Source organism: Myodes glareolus, chromosome 6 (genome assembly GCF_982192425.1).
Source record: "Myodes glareolus chromosome 6, mMyoGla1.1, whole genome shotgun sequence".
Lineage (NCBI taxonomy): Eukaryota > Metazoa > Chordata > Mammalia > Rodentia > Cricetidae > Myodes > Myodes glareolus.
In genome coordinates, this window is record NC_142031.1 from 27,012,440 (window position 1) to 27,032,300 (window position 19,861).

Here is a 19,861-nt window from a genome sequence, read left to right on the forward strand (position 1 = left end):
GTTTCTCTACAATAGCCTGTATTAGCTACTTTTCTGTTGCTTTGATACAACCCCATGACCAAAAAGTGACTTAAGAAAGAAATTACTTTGGGTTGTAATTCCAGAGGGAGAAGAGTTCAACATGGTAGGAAGCATGGCGGCAAGTGAAGGCATAGGGCCCAGAGTAGAAAGTTGAGAGTTCATACCCTCAAACATAAGCATGAAGCAGAAAGAGAACTAACTGGAAGTGACAAAAGGCTTTAAAGTCTGAAAGTTCACCCCCATGACATTCTTCCTCCAATGGGGCCACATCACCCAAACCTCCCCAAAACAGAACCATCAACTAGGGACCAAGAGTTCAAATGTCAGAGATTATTAGGAATATTTTTAATTCAAACTACCATAGTCCAAATTAAAACAATAAAATAGGTGCAAACATGAACAGATCAGTGTAGAAATATAATTCATCAATTAAAAGGATGAATTATTGAAATGGTTATCACTGTGAGGACATTTCAAAATGTTGTGTGAACTAAAGAAGCCAGACAGAATACACCAAAGATCATCAACTCTAGAATTTTTTTGACTATAATGGTAGAAAGATGAATGATTCTAACTTCAGAGAAGCAAAAGGGATTCTGTGCATAATAAAATTGTTCTCAGAGGCAATGGTCACACAGAAATGTACACTTACCAAACTCAAAGAACATACATCTTGTTGGAAAAAATTATAGTTCCATGAAATTGAAGGTAATCAAGAAGGATCTACTGTAAGATATGAGCCACCCATCAAATGGCTGCTTCTGTATGAGCCTGCTGACTCTGTAGATTCCTGCTTGCTTTTATTTCTCTCAGGAAGGAGACTTACTTCTTCCTGGGTACCACTGACCCAGAGAACCAACCTTTGCTTTTGTTTTTTGGTTTTTTTGTTTGTTTTGAAAGTTCCAGAAGCATTTATTTAAGAGGTTCTGCTACCAAGAAACTTATAATTATGTCCTGAACAGATAAAATCATGTATCACTCATGCTAGTTTACAGTGACAGAGAAGTAACAAGTATTGTTAAAAGCCCTTTTGGCATTCTTGGAAATATTAAAAGGAATTTAAGTAATTAGAAGAGTTGGGCTTATTTTTATATACTCTAGTTTCTTAGCAAGGTCATGTAATGAGAATATATGATAGCTAATAATAGTAATACAACTAGAAGCAGCAATATAAATCTATACCAAGGCTACATGCAATGAATTTCAATGTAAGTACAATAATTCAATACTACTGATAGAAGAAAGACACCACTAAAGACAAAAGGAAAAAGCAAAAACTTTGGTGCATCAATGAATATATAGGTTTAAGTCATTTCTTTTTTAATTTATTTATTTATTAAAAATTTCCACCTCCTCCCATTTCCCTTTCACCCTCTCTCCCACTCCCTCCCCCTCCCTCTCCAGTCCTAAGAGAAGTCAGGGTGCCCTGCCCTGTGGGAAGTCCAAGGCCCTCACCCCTCCATCCAGGTCTAGGAAGGTGTAGATCCAAGCAGACTAGGCTCCCAAAATGCCATCACATGCAGTAGAATCAAAACCCAGTGCCATTATCATTGGCTTCTCAATCAGCCCTCATTGTCAGTCACATTCACAGAGTCCGGTCTGATCACATGCTCCATCAGTCCCAGTCCATCTGGCCTTGGTGAGCTCCCATTAGATCAGTCCCACTATCTCAGTGGATGGACGCACCCCTCGAGATCCTGACTTCCTTTCTCATGTTCTCCCTCCTTCTGCTCTTCATCTGGACCTTGGGAGCTCAGTCCAGTGCTCCAATGTGGAGAACCAACCTTTGTAACTCGCCTTTGCTCCTCAACTCACACTCTGGCTGCTCCCACCCTGGTGCTGTTCTGTTTCAGCTTACCCGTCAGGACTTGATGCAGACTGTCCTGGTTCTCCTTTCTCATCAGTCCTATCTTATTCCTTTACTCATCCTGAACTTGCCTAGAAGGAATCTTTAGGTTAGGACTCTGGATTTTGGGGGGCGGCACTTGCTCCCCAGGAGTCCAGGTAGCTGAGGATAGCCTATAGTCAAGTTTTATTGCTTGTGTGTTTTTCAAACTGAAATATACTCCAATTTCTTAAATCTGTACCTTTGCTGTCACTTGTTGCTGCTTCGGTGACTGTCAGTGATGTAGGTGTGGAACATCAGTTCCAAGGCCTAGTCCAGTTGCCTTCTTAGATGGAATGAATGTACTCTAGTAGAGCTCACACACCTGAGGTCAGTGCTCAGAGACCAGAAGCTGTCACTCCGCTAGCACCAACACACCTTCCAACAGTATGGCTGCTTGCAGTGAAGAAATCTGTGATGATTCTCCACCTCTGCTCCTAAAGATGGGACTGTGTCAGAAACCCCTAAATTCCAGGTTTTATGCTGTGGGTATGCATACAACACATGCCAGGTGTTGAATACAGGACAGAGCTCTTGGATTGGCTTGGTGTGTGTGTGGGCAGGTGGCAAAGCACAGTGGAGCTCCTTGGGCTATCTGGCAGGCTTCTCAGGCCTCTAAGATGAAGCAAAAGGAGGTCAGTGATACAATCTATGGACAAAGGTGGAAAGCACCAGCAATCCACTATACTATACTTGTTAGGGCTTTCCTCTCACAGTCTAAAACAGAATGTAGCCCCGACTTCTGAGCTGACAGACATGGTAGGAAACTATGGAGAGTGATGCTGGCACCACACCCACAGCAAGTTATGGCAGGTCTGCTGGTGAAAAGAGCAGAGGGTTGTGGCAGACCAGACCCATTGTGGAAACTGCTGTTCTACCCTGCAGTAGATAAGGTCTTCAGTACTCTTCCAAGATACAGTAAAACATGTGGACAGTCAAGCTAACTCCTGGCTGTGGCCAGATGGGCTGACAGTAATAACAGACAATGAAAACCTGAGAAGCCCATTAGCTAAAAGGACAAACCTAATGCATTTTTCAAGGGAAAATATGTCAAAAATCTGCTGTGTTGCTCCTGGGTACCCAAAAGGGCTCTGACCTACCTAAACAAAAGAACTTTGTTCTCTGTCTTCATATATTTTCCATTTAAACACCATAAGCACCCTAGCAAGGTCCACAGCACATGACATCCATATGTAGTTCTGCCAAGCACACAATTCACAGGAAAGGGCCATCAAACAAGCCAAAAGCTAATGGTCTACCAAGCACTGCCACACAAAGAACCAAGGGCTTATGTCCTACATTGTCATGAACTAGGTGTCTTCTTTGTCTGAAGAAGTCAAAGACTCTAGAAAATAAACAGCAGAGTTCATCAGACCTTCCAGCTTCCCTTCAAGGACCCAACCTTTATTGAATGAATGAGTGAATAAATGAATGAATGGTCTACCCCTGGTAAAAATTTCCATGGCTTTTATGCAGTTGTCCTCTACTGCTAGTAGTCTTTCTCCTCTGACTCCTAGACTCCTAAAGCAATTCCATAAAGACTTCTGTAATTAGAACTCCTAAATGATGAAATGATACTGAGGAGAAAACAGCTCTCCTTCATCAACCTATTTGCTTCTGACTTGGGCAGATAACTCCTGAGCTCGCATGCTGACCCTCAGGTTTACAAGCAATTAAAAAGGGCCCCTTCAAGTAACAGTGCTTGGAAAGGGTTTCTATGAACATTTTCTGGTGGTCTTTTTCTGGTACTGAAAAGACTGTATTCACTGTGCCTATCTTGACCTATGCTGATCCAACCATAGCTTATACAAGGTTGGAGGTCGTGTTTAGTAAATGTTTCTATCTGTCTTTTCACAGAGCAATGTTAGATCTACCAACTGAAGAACAGGAGTTATTTCCTATTAGTTTCCTTTGATGGAGGAGGTATAATCATGAAGGGCACAGGTGTCAGTAAAACAAAGTGGGCAAAATATTACTTTATCAAAACAAACAAACAAACAAACAAAAAAACAAAAAAACAAACCTTTGTTTCCAAAGGCCTAAGACCACCTTTTGAAGTTTTGAAGTTAATGACCATTTTTATACCAGACTGCTATCAACTCAAGTTTCTGAGAACCTGGGTATCAGTGTATAACATAATGTCCATGTCTCAGGGGTCTTGAAGATTTTGCAAACTGTGCCTAAAACTGAACAATAGTGTGGAAGCACACACACAAAATAGTTAAGGAGAGTAGCTTGAAGCACCTTGAAGCACCAGGACTACCCGAAAAGTGACAAAAGGAAGAGCAGAAAGCTGAAAGGCCTGTTTTACACGCAGAGCTGGATTTAAGAATGTAAGTATACAGTAGGGATCCTATCTCCTTCACTATATTCTATCCACCCCTCAATGATGTTGGGCAAGATGCTAAGAAGAGAATGCTTCCTGAATCTGGATATTGGTTTCTTTATCCAAGTGTGTGCTGGGCCTATGTCAAGAAACAAAACATGGCCTGTAGAATTTTTGATGAAAGTCAGAGCAGGTAGTCAGATAAAATATCACCGTATACCTATTCTGACCACCAAATGCCTCAAAACACAAGCAATCTGTATTTCATGCCTGCTCTGTCTTCCCCATATAGTCATGCCACTACCTTAGTGGGACAGATTGTCTTTACCAGAACAGGTTGCTTTAAGGTCTATGGGTGCCCATCCTTTTGATACTAAAACACAGTGTTGCCATCTAGAAAATTCAAGTACAAGAATTGTACCTTTGGGTCATAAACAGTAGCAAGCAACTGTCATAATGTTTTAAGTAAGTTATGATTTTATTGAGCCACATTCAGAACTGTCCCGGACCACTGTGGCCTTCGGGCCATGGGTTACACACAGCAGGACCGTTCCTTCCAACCCTACTATCCACATGAGTCTTGTAGTCTACAATTTATCAACCTATATGTCTTCTGACTGTCGGTTTACACAAAATTGAAAAGGGCCCCTTCCAAGCAACAGTGCTTAGCAAAAGCGTCTGTGGAAAATATGTGTGTGTGTGTGTGTGTGTGTGTGTGTGTGTATTGGTCCATACAGTTTCCAATGAATATGAAAATGGCCCCCAATAGGCTCATAAATTAAAATGCTTGGTCCCTAGTTGGTGGAGTTGTTTTGGGAAAGATTCTGAGGTGTGGCCTTGTTGGAGGAGCTGTGTCACTATGGTTGGGTGTTGAAATTTCAAAAGCCCATGCCTGGTCCAGCCTCTTTTCTTTCTGCCTCCTACTTGTAGGTCAGTTCTAAATGCTCATCTACTGTTCCAGTGCCAGGCCTGCTTGCGTAATGACATGGTGCCTGCCATGATGGTCAAGGACTCACCCTCTCAAACTAGAAGCAAGGTCCCAGTTAAGTGAGTTATTTATAAGTTGCCTTGGTCATGGTGTCTTCTCACAGCAATAGAAAAATAACTGAGACACATGATAAAAGGACCTTAACACTTCTCGCTGATGCCCTCCACCAAGAATGTCTCTTTCATGTACTCACTCCCCTACTTTACCCAACCCCTAGTACTGTTCTCCATTAAGAATCTTTGTGCCAGATATGATGAAAAATTTCCATAATTTCAGAACTCAGGGGCTTGAGGCAGAAGGATCAAGAATACAAGTATAACCTAGGCTACACAGTGAGGGCCTGCCAACAGTGATAATAAGAATGATGATGAAAATAATAATAATTTTGGAAACTGTCTAAAAGTCCCTCACATTCCAGCAGGTTCAGGACTAATATGAAGAAGCATTTGTGGGAGGTGGCTTCCTGCTAGCAACTTCTTGTTTGTTATAAGAAAGAAACTGATAACTGGGACCTTGGGCCTTTTGAGATATGCATCTGTCTCATTCCTACCTGCCTCTGGGAAAGTCTCCCAGTTAGGCAGTAGTTTAGAATGGTTATTCTGTGGATCAGAAGGATATTTTAATGTGTGTTGGATCACAGAATCAGCCTTTGATGTAAGTGGGTTTTCTACTAAGACTCGCATTCAAATGGTTAATAGAGGGAAGGTTCATCTTAGGAAACACATAATGTTCAATATACATAGACATTCGATTTTAAAAAAAACCTTTATTGAGTATAATCAAGACATAAGAGAAAATAGGAGGTGATACTGGACAAAAGTTTCTGAGTTGTTCTCCCATTCTAACTAAAGTTATTGGTTCCTTTTTACTTTAACAAAAATAGCATCATAGTCTGTTCCACAGCTACAAAGAAATGGACAGGCATCTCCTTAGGCACACTGTTGTTTTCAAGGCAGGGCCTGGCTGTGCAATGGAAATGCACTGTGTTTACTTTAGACACAGGCAAGAAGTTGGGGAATAAGTGCCCTAGAGGGAATATCTGCAGCTCATTCTAAAAAAAGCCCAGATATCTTGGGATAGCTCAGTGTGAAAGTACCTTGCCAACAAGTTTCATTCAGTAGATCTGATGCAATGTCATAGGCTTGTTCATTCAGCTTTACAAAAATTTAACAGTAAGTAACTGCTGGGGCTAAGAAGCAGAGGATACAGTGATTATTACCGGGGAAAGAACATCTCAAACTGTTAAGTGTTGGTCAGATATAGACGGCGAATACTGTAAACTAAAATAAAGAAAGCAAACACATCTTTGGGGAGTTAGATGCCCTCACAGTGAATGTGAATAACATTACATCAGTGCCAAATAGTTTAGGGTGGCACAATTTATAGTACTGAAGGAGGAGGATAAATGGGACATTAAAGAGAGATTCTCAAGGAAATGGAACAGCAGAGAATAAAGACAAAATAAGAAAACTTAGGGGATAAGAGTTAAAGAAAATTCTAATATCCAAAGGAATAGAGTCTATATTTTAGTTAAACCAATACACACTACACTGAAACACACATACACGCACAGAGAGAGACAGACAGACAGACACATATAGTTTAATTTTCTTCCACTTTAACCCTTTAAATGAGTATTTTGCAGCTCTTTGTGCCTATAATGACCCTCTTTTGTACTTAGAGATTCAATCCTGCCTCTGATTTGCACTTTTCATATATAAGTATTCCATTCTGGCTAGACTATAAGGCGTATCTTATGTCCCAATTTCTTTAATTTGAACAGACCTTGAGACCAGCTGAGGGTAGTAGGGTGTGACAGAAGTGGTGATCTGCTGGTTTTGAGCATAGACTCAATGGGTTTGCCCACTTCCTCTCTTGGAACACTTGCCAAACAGTTTGATCAGGCTGCCTGTACATCACATGGAGCAGAGAAGAGCTGACTGTAGACACCAAGAGCCTCTGCACTGCCCAATCTTTTCAGTCCAGCAGCTGACTGCAGTACGGAGATTTGCTCAACTACTCAGAATTACTGATTAGAAGAGTCCTGGGCTTTACATATGGTTCAAGAAAATATGTTACGGGAGGCAAACAACTGAAATACATACAATGTTCTTATGTCTCTAAGACAATACTTATCACAACATGTCCATATCAGAATTAAAGATTTGGCAATCAGCATTTGCTCCTTTGGGAGAAGTCATAGTCATTGTCACTGTGTATCTGCTGTTCACCACGCAAGCTGTGTGCACAGCAGGCACTCATAGTCTGATGAAATGAACTGAAATGCTGATGTTCAACAGCATTTTTACTTCATGTTTTGCTACAGAACTGTTAAAAAGTCAAGCGTCACTAAGAATCTATTGTTGGCCCCCTACAATTTCTAAAGATTAATAACTAGAGGCTACTAATTCCGGGAGTGTACATGCCACTTTAAAAAAGGTCACTAAACGAGGGTCTATTTTGTCCTCAAACTTTAACATTACCTAAGCTTGGAAATGGAAATAAATATACACACATCTTTGCAAGAAAATTGTACTGAAATTGAACTTTTATAACGTAAGTACAAAATGCTAAAAAGAAAGACCTTTCAATTTGTACTGTGTAGTTTATTATTATTAACAGCAGATTTTCTAATCCTAGAATCTTAACAAATGAAAAGTGTATGTCAATGTATTTTACCTCTGAAGTATCATGAAAGCTTGTAAATCCAAAATGTCATTTCCCTTTGTACCTTAAGAAGTAGTAAAATGAAAATAAAGTAAGTGAAAAGGATAAACAGCTTTATGATCCACATCTAATTTTCTTTCTAATATAATTGCAGAGCTTTTAAATGACACTCTGCCACTATAGCCTATACAGAGACCTTTTCATCAACATTCATGTTTTGAATATGTATTAAATTAGCATTCACCTAATTGCATCTGAAAGTCTAACTGACACAAGAGAACATGAGCACACGATCAGCATGACACTACTAGAAGCCAGAGAGGCAAACAACCAGTACCAGGCACTGGGAGAGCATGCACCTTACAGGACACCAGGCCAAACCCCTTCTCACATGGACATTCACCATACATTCTGCCTTTTGTGGCTTTGCTTGGGCCAGGCATAGCTGTTGTCTGACATAGTTACTGCTATCGAGAAATCGTAGCACCTGTGACTGCCTATAGGAAACCCTCACAAGACTGGGCCCACGTACATTCCTCCTGGAAGTGGAGGAGGGCTTATGATTCTCCTCTCTGAAGGTATGTAAGTACTTAATAATTGCTGGGGTGGGGGCGACTTGGCTTAGCTGCTCTAAAGTCACCCAGGCTGCTTGTTAGCAAACCCACATTCATTCTCCTGTAAGTAACTCCAGCCAGACCTGGGAGGGATTGTTTTGTTTTGTGGCAAGATGGTAGTGGGGGTTTTTGTTATTCCTTTGCAGTGCCTTTAAGGACTAACCACGCCCACTCCCCAGCCACTTCTGACCTCCCTAGTCGCCATCTTCCCCTCTCTCTTGTTTTTGTCTCTTGGTGTGTGTACACGTGTCTCTGTCTCTCTCTCTATGTCTGTCTCCATGTCTCTCTATCTCCCTCTTTTTAAGTAATAAATGTCTCCGTCTTCTTTAAGTAATAAATGTTTAGCTTTATGTATAGCCTTATGTCCATTTACTCTGCCGTCCACCGCATCCAGCCGCCTGACTCTGCTGCTTGCCCGGGGAACCTGCACTGCTCTGGCAGCCTCTGCCTGGCTTGCGAGCCACTCGGGGCATCCCAACCCATATCTTTTTAAAGAACAATAGTTTTTGTGTGTGTCTTATCTTGGGTAAACACACATGTGATCAGAAGTGATACATCATTTGTTTTAATTTTCACTTCTGGTGTTTACATTACCATTTAAAATTTTTATTTACTACTACTATTATTATTATTATTATTATTATTTGTGTGTGTGTGTGTGTGTGTGTTTAAGTAGGTGCACTTACCACCATGGAGGTCAGAGAATAACTGTATTTGTGAAGTCAAATAAGTTCTCTCCTTCTACCTTTATATGGGTTCCAGGAAGCAAACTCAGGCAGGTTTCATGGCAAATGCTTAACTTGCTGAGTCATTGTTCTAGTGCCTGCTAATTCCATTTACTGTTTTGATCTCTGACTTGTAAAGCCTAATGATGAAATCTGTTAATAAGTTAAATAATGAAATCAGAGCCTAAAAAGGGCTAGATAGAGAGCTGTGAGAATGCTAGAATCTGAGCTGATACACGGCAAAGAAGAACAGGACTAGGGAAAGCCCCACCTCCAGGTTCAGTCATGAGACCATCTACAGGTCAGGCAGGAAGCACTATTGCAAGAAGAAAAGACACCAGCACCAGGAAAGGGGATACCTGGTAGCATTAAGAATAGAAAGTCAAAGCCACAACTTCTAAAACTTGCAGACAATGAACACAGACTCAAAGGGCTATCCTTGAGATAGGCTATGGTCATTTTCATGATAATAAGACTGCCTGAAGGTGAACTTCCTGCTTTGGGTGGAGTTCTCCCCAAAGGGGACACAACACAGTCTGGGTTGGGTGTTCTGCAAAGACGAAGGAATATGTCAAGTTCTTATAGTACAATTCTAGGACTAGCCTCCATCCCCAATTTAAGATTCTGCTTTAGGATTGTGAGGAAATCAAACAGCAGGACACTTAACCATGTCTCATCTTATGTAACATAAGTTACTCCTACAGTAACATACAAATAGGAAGTCTCCTTGTAGTTTGAACATCTAAGAAGGCCTAGATGAATGAAAAGAAAGCTGTTTTCAGAACAGGATGTGAAAGAATCATTTTGCATTATGTCAGCCTATCTGCTAACACAGCCTTAAACTAAGGACGTGGTTCAAATTATCTAGGCTGGAAATTGTCCCTTTCCTACTGCTATAACAGAGAAAGGTGTGAGTAGACTTTAGATGAATGACATGTTGAAGAGGAAGAGACAGTCTGTCATGGTCAGTAAAATTTTGCAGTTTGGGCTTTATCATTTAAGCATCATAAAAGAAACTCTGGGTGTAGGGATGCAGCACAAATAGGAACTTCAGCATCCACACCCCCACGGCTCACCTGGAGCTCACAGGTACTGGAGCATTCACCACCGACTCGGCGCACCTCACTCTGGATGTGCTTTCCCACTTCTCACTCAGATCACACTTTCTGTGAATACCGTAGGTGTCCAAACCACAAACTAGTGAATGACAATATTTCCTTTGTATCAATGGTAGAAAAGGAAAGACTTTTTCTAGTAAATATTCTTCCAATGAAAATCACTTTCTGTTGTCCAAGAAGCATGAATTGGCTTAGAGGTTTCAGAGAAAAAATTGGCAGGGGAAGGAATGGATCCCCACTGAACTCTAAAGCAAAATCTCAATTTTCCCATCTTAGATCAAAGGCTAAAACTTGGGTACCTCAAATCTATAGGTGGAAGGTGTTCAGTGTGGAGGGAGATAGCTCATATCTGACAATGCTAGGAAAGCATTATGAAAAAGAGAACCCCCAACCCAGCCCCCATATATGAAGTTGACACACGTTTCTGGGACGTGTTCTGAATCCTCAAACCTTGGCAGGTCTATAGGCACATGAGTTGCTGAACAGGGCTTTCCGGAATTGTCAGTGATGACAGATTACACTGCCCATCCACAAGGGTCCAGGACTAGCTCAGGCCATCCATTATGGGTTAAAAGCTATTCCGGCAGGAATCCAGTCACAGTGGTAAGGAGGTTACCCAGACAAGGGGTTCTACAGCTTTAAGAAACACCCTGGGCATCTACAAGTTTTCAGAATGCAAACTATGTCAGCTCTGAAAACAAGAGGCACTGCATCATTATGGCAGGAGAAACAAAGCCAGCCCCCTTCTAAAACAGACAAAAAAAAAAAAAGATTGTTTTAATAGGAAAGAAGCATCAGTCATTGATGCTTACTTCATTTGCACTTTCTATCCAACCCCATCCATCTTCAGAGTGAAGAGATGACAGAGCACAGTTACAGCTCTCCCTTCTGGCCCCCACACATCTTGTTCTACTATACCCAAAACACCAGGCCTCTCAACCCACCCTTTCCAGCCTGCAAGAACAGCACTATGGGTGGCCTTTCTTTCTTGTGGACTTGCCAAAGCTCAGGTAGACCTAAGTGCTAGCCTCTATCATGATACTGTAACAGGACTTCCCATCTGGCTAGCATGTCTGGTCAGAACCTTAGAAAACCATCTTCAAGCACTACCATTCTGTTACTGATGGCTGACCACATTTTACACAGGAGGCAACAGAAGGTGTGAGGCAGCAGGAAAAAAGTCAACAAACTGGACTAGCAACCCAGAAAGGAAAACATTTCATTTTCTTTCGACACTGCTGGCCACATTATCCACACACAAAGTTCTCCAGGCGGGCAGTCTCTGCATCAGTGCACCTGCTTAGCATGGGTTTGACGAGTCATCTTTTCGCTGTGTCTGCAGAAGTCAATGGCCACACAATGGACCACATCACTTGAGGGTCACTTGAGTCCCTCTACTCTGTGGATCCCTCTTCCCACCCCCTGCCTTCCCTTCTACCCACAAAACCTTTACTCCACCATAGCTAAGGATCTCAGATAGCTAAATAAAAGAGGTGGCCTCAAACACAGGGAAAAGCCCTTAGGTCTCCAGTGTGAATCACCAATGCCAAAACCCCTCCCCTCCCCTCTTCCTTAAGACCTGATGGTCTTCAGTCACACATCTTAAAAGAAAAACAAAAAACAAAAACACAAAGACTTACTTGTCTCAAGTCGATGAAGGCCAACTGCAGCGTGTCCTCCTGGAACCCAGGCACCGGGCCGGATCTGGCAAACTCTGTGGGAAAGAAAAGAGGATAAAAAGCGCCTTTAACTAACCATGGACAGGGAGATTGGCAGACGGATGACAGGGAAGACAAGAGAGGCTGGGGGAGAGGAGGACTGAGCTTCTAAGGAGTCATGTCTCTCTCCCTTCAGCTTCTTTGTTGGCCCTTCAAAATTCGTGTCATCAAAACACCATTAATTCCAGCATCCTGACAGCAAGGAAACTGTACTAATTCGACCTGAAATTTATTCCCATGAGCCGCACTGGGCTTCAGAGTATTTGTTTTGTGAATGGACAAACAACTTGCAAAGGAGGAAGGGAGGGGGGAAAAGAAAAAAGTTTTTCCTCTCAACACAATAAAATCTTCAGCTGAGAAACTCTTTTCAGTTCCGAAAGCTATTTATATTTCAGATCGCTGAAGGAATTTTCTAATTTCACGCTTGTCACCTCATTCCCTAAGCATTTATCAAAAATATTCCCTGCCACATCATTAATTATTCCCTCACTGATTATTTGTATTATCTCATGAGTGCCAACCTCCTACACAACACACACGCACGCACACCACTAGCAGAAGCAGTAGCTGCTGCTGCTGCTGCCCTGATCTGAGTTTGGCTTAGAAAAGCAAAGAAGTATTGGCAGATATGAAGATGCCCACCTGGATGAAACTTACTGCAAATGTTACGGGACATTTGCATATGCTTGTCCTTCTATTGCAGTCTTTGCCCTTAACTTCATTTTCATGCTAATAAAAATTCCATCTTCTCTTTTCTCCACCTGTTTCCTCTTAGGCTGAAGAGGTCCACATGGATGCTATTTGTAGTTACAGTAGCACCTTGAGACCATGATCCCTTATAATTCTGGCTTCCATGTCATTAACAAGAAAAAAATTACCTAGGGCTACAGGGACAAATGCTAGTACTGGTTAAGAATATCAAGTTTTATTGTCCCTGAGCTCTGCTTATTAGGAAACCAAAAGGTCTGAAGTCCCCTCCACACTGACAAGCACATGTACAGGTCTGTGTATTTACTGTATCTTCAATTCTTCTTGTGAAGTCAAAGCATGATGAACATTTCATATCCATCTACTAATTACATTAGCACCAGCTCGAGTACTTAAAAATACATGAAGTGTTTTCTTTTCAAACACATATTCCCCACCCAAGTTGGAATTTGAGAACTCATAGAACTGGTATATTTTTCTTTTTTATAGCTAGAAAACTAGATGACTCTCTACACGGGATATATTCAAAAGATGATGTATGAACAATAATCACTGCTCATTTATTTGCCTATGTCTTCTCTTTCCACCCATTTTGAAACTGTAACAGATTCAAAATATTCCTTGCCCCGGTTTTAAATAGTAATGCCAATAACTTAGACTGTAGCAACAAGGGGACATTATACGAAAGGATTATAAATCAATACGTCAAACTAATTTAAATATAGTATAAATGTACTATATACTACATACAAAATACTCTTATTGTAAGCATTTCAAACAAAGAGGATGCATAAAAAAGACACTGACTCTGAATATAGTATCTTAGTAAAGTTAGCTTGCTTTAAGAAGAAAACTCACATGCCACTTAGAAACCAACATTATCCAAAGGAGGACCCAAGTTTTAAAAGAGTACAAACATTTAGTGACAAACACGTTAAAGGAAAGCTTGACACAGTATACCCTGTATATCAGTAATGGTATGCAATAAGCAATAGAAAAAATCATATCTGACAAACTAGTGTGCAGGAACTGTGTATCCCAAATGTACATTTTCCTCACATTATGCTCATATTGAAAGAAGTTCTTTAAATTATAGCTATGACCTCTTTTCCCAATAGCCTTGTTAAGTGGTCAGTTTACACACACGTCCTCTAAGGTTGACAGACTGCCTTGAGTGGTTCTATACCATTTAAGCCAGAGTTGCCTCATTTAAAGCATTATTTCAAGTCCTCCTTATCAAGAAGAACTCTGGTTGAGTGAAAATGCCTAGGTACTGAGATGTTCCTGCTGTCCTGTCTATGTACAACTCAACAGAAGTTCCCATGAACACCACTGGAAGGCTTGGGAGCTAGGCTTGTATTCATGTCACTTCTCACTGAACATGCTCCCTGGAGAACAGATTAAACCAACTCAAGAGTCTGGATGTGCTATATGCTGAATTCTCAGTCACTTCACCAACCTGATTTTTATGACACATCAAACTGATGTGGATGCCCCTCTGTATGCTGTGAATATATTTTATTACCACTGATTAATAAAGAAGCTGATTGGCTAATAGTCAGGCAGAATAGAGCCAGGTGGGAAATCCAAGGGAAAAAGAAGGCGGGGTCAGGGAGATGCCAGCAGCTGCTGGAGAAGATGTGAGATAACAAGACACGAGCCTTGTGTAAAATATAGAATAACAGAAATGGGTTATTTTAAGTTGTAAGAGCTAATTAATAATAAGCCTGAGCCATCAGCCAAACTTTTATAATTAATATAAAGCCTCTGAGTATTTATTTGGGAACTGGTGGACGGGAGAGAAACCTCCAGTTACATCAAATCCTCAGGTTTCCAAAAGACATGGTAGCCTTTGATTTACACCTTTATAATAAAAGATAACCAGATAATAGTAATTATGCCAGGTACAACAAAGTGAAGAGATTAATCTCCACAAATCACTTGTGGAAACATCTAATTATTGTGAATTCATATTTATAGTTTTTTTTAATTGTTTCACATATATAATTCTTTTTTCAGTTCTGGCCATCATATCAAAGGCCTTGTATTAGACAAGTCCTCTATTACTGAATTGCACTCCTATAATACCTACGATCCCACGAAGATAGTAAATTCCCTAGAGATAAGGACCTTATCACAAAGCTTAACAATTATTCAAAATAGTAGATGTTCAAAAATATTATGTTTCAATTAAGCAGGTTACATAAAAATCAAGACTCATTAGATACATAGACACATAATTGGTAACAAAAGTCTCTGGGTTGTTACAAATAAGGTCCTTAACCAAGGTGTCAATTTGCAGGCTTATAAACTAATGAGTTCCCTAAAATCATAGGCGCAATGTCTTTAGGGAGACAGTATTTGGGGTCATAAAAATCAGAACCGGAGCTCCATTTCTCCACTTACTAACTCCTGAGTTCAACAAATTACTTAACCTGTTTATGTCTTAAAAATCATTAAATAAAAATCAGAATACAAGATTATTTCTTATAATGTAGTGACAAAGAGTAAGCCAAGTCACACATATAAAGCGGCTGGCAGAGTGACAGGCATATCATAACTGATTATCACTATCCTTATAATTATATTTTTTGCTTTTGTGAATATGCATTTCTCCACAAAGGAAGGTTCATAGCTTTTACTGAATTCTCAGAAGCTTGGCAAACCAGTGCCAAGAAATATTGTCTTAAACTTATGACAAAACACAAAAAGAAATAGAGCTGAACCAGGGATGACTCAATGAGCAGATATTTATTTAAAACAACAAATATAGGCAAATAATTGTTTTGTTTTGAGGTAGTTAATATGACTAGTCTGTTAGCCACAACACAGAAATTTTCATTTATTAGAAAAAAATTAAAGAAAGTATGAAATAAAATTTCTATAACTATAAATAAATACAGTCTCAGAAATATGATCTCCTAGAGTAAAAACTTTATATATATATGAAAAATTAGTATGAAATGTGACTACTTTAAAGAAAAATAAGAATTCATGCAGAGACCAATTTCAACTATGTAAATATAATATACATGGGACTTATGCTAATAAGCACCTACCTCACAATTTTACTCAAGGTTGCTACAGAGAAGACAGTGATCTCTTCTTTGTATTATAAACTGTCATAACCCAAGAAAAGGAAATACAAGAGTGTAGGCATGGTGATGTAAAACAGCACTGACCAGCAGTACTTTTCCTAGTGATAAGCGACACAGCAGGACAGGCTTACAATGTACAAATTCAAAAACACTGCCTGACAGGTGGGAAGGAAAGTTGATGTGTGGACAAGCCAATATCACATATACATGGTAAGGTCCCTAGAGCCATGGACTTCTGACATCATGAATCACAGCCAATTGGAAGCAGCAGATACAACCATGGACTGGTCCTTCTTGGACTTGTTTCTGGACAGTAGGCTTGCAGGCTTTCAGTGACTTATGACAACAAGAAAGTGTCCACAGCCTGGAGTTCTATAGGGTAGTCTCAGTACCATCCAGGAAATCAAAAATCCTGCTTCATTTCACAAAGAACCAAATCCTCCCTTTTATTAGTTCCTGTTGCTTGGGGATAGAGCCAAACTCTGGTGAGTTGGCATCTGTTTGCAAGGTAAGTTATACTAGTTGCAAGCAGCATTAACTCATTTCACGGAATACACTCTCTCCAACCTGTGCCCTGTCTTGTCAGGAGAGACTCACTGAGGGTAATATGGTACCAAGTCTGGACTCGGAGATTCAATTCAGAAATCCAAAAAAAAGTCTTAGTGAAGAAACTGCTAATTAATTGAAAGATGTGTAGGACATGTTAAAAGGAGGTTCACAAAGTTACAGCAAAATCAGCACATAGGCAGAGAAGAATCCTTGGAGAAAGGAAACCACTGACATTAACTTCTGACATTCTAAACACACCTTTGAGATTTGGTCATCATTTTAAGAACTGTTAATTTTCAAAATATTCTATAAATTTAAAACTTGAATAATGTTCACAGTCTAATAAGGTTACTAAAAGATAAAAGAAAGAATTGCTAATTTCAAAAGGTTTTCTAGATTTCTTTTTAGAAAGATGTTGATGATTATAAAGTCCATTATTTCATGGGAGAAGAAAACAAAGGCTTCAAATTTTATCTGGTGCATTCCCATTTGGCTGAAGAAAACAATACTTTAGTATAAAGTGTGGTGAATACTAAGGATGCAGTAGGTAGGTAAAGTGTTGCCTTGGAAACATGAGGATCTGTGTTTGATCCCAGAAGCCAGGTGAGAAAAAAAAGGGTCAGGTATGATGGTGCATTCTTGTTATCCAGGAGTTGGGGAATTGGATCCTTGAGGCTTGGCAGATCAATTGCTAAGTTCCAGGTGACAGGCCAGCAGTAAAGGTCCCTCAAGGGAAAACGATTTCTTTCTTGCCAAAAGGATGAAATCTCTGGCTATGATGGATACCTCACAATTCAGTTGAGCAGGGTTAAGGACCTTCCCTCAGGAAGGCAGGCTCACCTTAAATTGTACTAAAGAAATGGTCAGTATAATTATACCTAGCTTTAATGAGATAATATGCTTTCCTTGCCAGATTTCAACCCCCAGTAGACTACAGGACCACAGTCATGTACCTTTGTAAGTCTGCTGAAATTCTGAAGTATTCAGAAAAGGATTTTTCATTTTCTTCTATTTTTTAAAGCATGTTTTCTCTTATCCTTATCTCTAAAGTTCTCCTCCTCACTTTATGGGTACCTGTTACCATGTGGCTTACTTGCAGGCAGGTTTCACTCAAATAGCAAGGCCCTTTTTGTTGCTCATCTCTTCGTTCTCCTCCTCTGAGCAGGTGTCAAGATGCACAGCTTATCTGCCTGGAGTTTTTCCATTCTTAAATTCTTTTATTAATGAGAGGTAATCAAATTTCCATGCTATCATTTGGTGACTACAAAGGGATACCCCAAAATTTCCAATAACACAGGCCAAAGGAAGACCTGGTCTAAATAAACAAAGGGACAGTACTTAAAGAATGAAACTCAAGATTGACTGCTAACTTTCATAGAAATAAGTGCATGGGTATATATGCACAGCCACACACAAAATCCCTACAGAAAACTAAATTTGAAACAATAGAATTAGAGTTAAGAGGGATTTAAGAAGTCAAATAAACACGCAGAAGAATGAAAATAGAACCTTATCTATCCTCATGTACAAAACTCAAGTCCAAATGGATCAAAGACTTCAATATAAATACAGTCACACTGACCCTCAGAGAAAAGAAAGTGCGTAGTATCCTTGAACATATGGGCATAGGAGATCATTTCCTAAATATAACACCAGTAGCATAGACACTGAGTGTAATAAATAATAATAAATAGGAATCTTGAAACTGAGAAGCTTCTGTAAGGCAAAGGACATAGTCAATAAGAAGCAGTCTACTGGATAGATCTTTACCAACCCCACATCAGACAGAGGACTGATCTCCAAAATATATAAAGAACTCAAGAAACTAGACATCAAAATACCAAATAATCCAATTAAAAAGTGAGGTACAGATCTAAACAGAGAATTAGAGAATTCTCAACAGGAGAATCTCAAATGGCCAAAAGACACTTAAAGAAACTGTTTCAACATCCTTAGCCATCAGGGAAATACAAATCAAAATGACTCTGAAATACCATCTTACATCTGTCAGAATAGCTAAGATAAAAAGCTAAAAACAGCTTATGCTAGAGAAGATGTGGAGTAAGGGGAACGCTCCTCTACTGTTGGAAGAAGGGGCACTTGGTTCCTGGCTGCCCAGAAGCAGTGTTTTAATTAATATAGATTCTGTGTGGTTATTTTGGTTCTGGGTAGCTAGGACGAACAAGTAGACCCTCCTCCAACAGACTGGTGCCAACGTGGCCAACTAAAATCCACTTAAAAACTTGAGAGAGCTTGAAAAGACACAAAAATACAGAGTCTAACACAACTTCTTGCTGTTCGCTGGTGGCTGTCACAGCTCCTTAAAGAGAGGTCTTACTGATTCAGCAATAACAGTCACACAGTTTCAAAATAGGAGCTTCCCGGCTATGGGCCATGCTATTAGCATGAACTCTGGCTCTTTCGGGAAACTGAGCATTAGAATAGGGTTTGTGAGCAGAGTGCTGCGGCTTGCTTGGTGGCAACGTGGACCGGCCTGGAAGTGGGGCAGCTCAGAGGTGCCAGCAACTCCACCAAGCTGGACTGAGCAGGGCAAGCAGAAAGTACCATATACACCTTAGTAATGCAGCAGCTTAAGTTTTTAATAAGTGCTTAGCATTTTAAGAAGTGCTCCTGGACAGTAAGGAATTACATATTCACAATAGGACGTATTCAGACATAAAAGAACTTTAAACGAGTCATAGTGCTGGATAAATTATGGAGGCTTGGGAGAAAGAAGAAAAAGAGTATAGAGAGTCATAAAAGGAAGTTAATTTTTTTAAAAAAAACAAAGCCTTTACAGAGACAGAGTACAGACAGTCAAAGATTAAAAGGAGTAAAGAAAAATAAGTCATGTAATGATGGAATATATACAGAGAGTCTGGATTATGTATAATTTGTATTTTCTTTAAATGTTTTGACTGTGAATGAGCTAAGTACAGAGAGACATTTAATTGTATAGGCTACTAAGCTAAACCAGCATGTATATTATAAAGGTATCATGACTTCCAAATTTGGGTCTAAAGATATATTGCTTTGAAAAAGAAGTTCTTCTCTTGTTTCCACAGAGGATGAGAACCTGTGGATTGCTTTCAGACTGGTGTGGTTTGATAGAGCACAATCTACTGAAAAGCTACAGTGCACACCCTCAAAAACTTACTTCAACCAACTGCTGACTGAGATGAACCTAGCACACAGATACACCATGAAAGACCCGATTAACAGCACCCCCAAACAGCAGAAGCAATATGGACAAAACTATGCCCATATTCCCAAATACTGTCGATAAATGTATGTTTATATGTAAAGGGGGATATGCTATAGAGATTTGCAATGGTATGGATTTTGGTTTATTGATACAAATTTAAGGTCAATTTTGTTATATGTATATTTCTGCTCTTGATTAGGGTATTAGGATTGTGTAGTTCATTTAAAAAAGGAATGTAA

At 39.9% G+C, this 19,861-nt stretch overlaps 1 protein-coding gene across 6 annotated transcripts in view; it reads right to left on the minus strand.

Moving 5' to 3' along the window:
• Exoc6b (exocyst complex component 6B) overlaps positions 1-19,861 on the minus strand; it is a 459,484-nt gene that overhangs the window by 107,038 nt on the left and 332,585 nt on the right. For all 6 annotated transcript variants that reach the window (XM_085690547.2, XM_048416402.3, XM_085690545.2 and 3 more), the window contains one exon: positions 11,985-12,058. In XM_085690547.2, the coding sequence (XP_085546673.2) occupies positions 11,985-12,058 (74 nt within the window). The remainder of the gene's footprint in view (positions 1-11,984; positions 12,059-19,861) is intronic.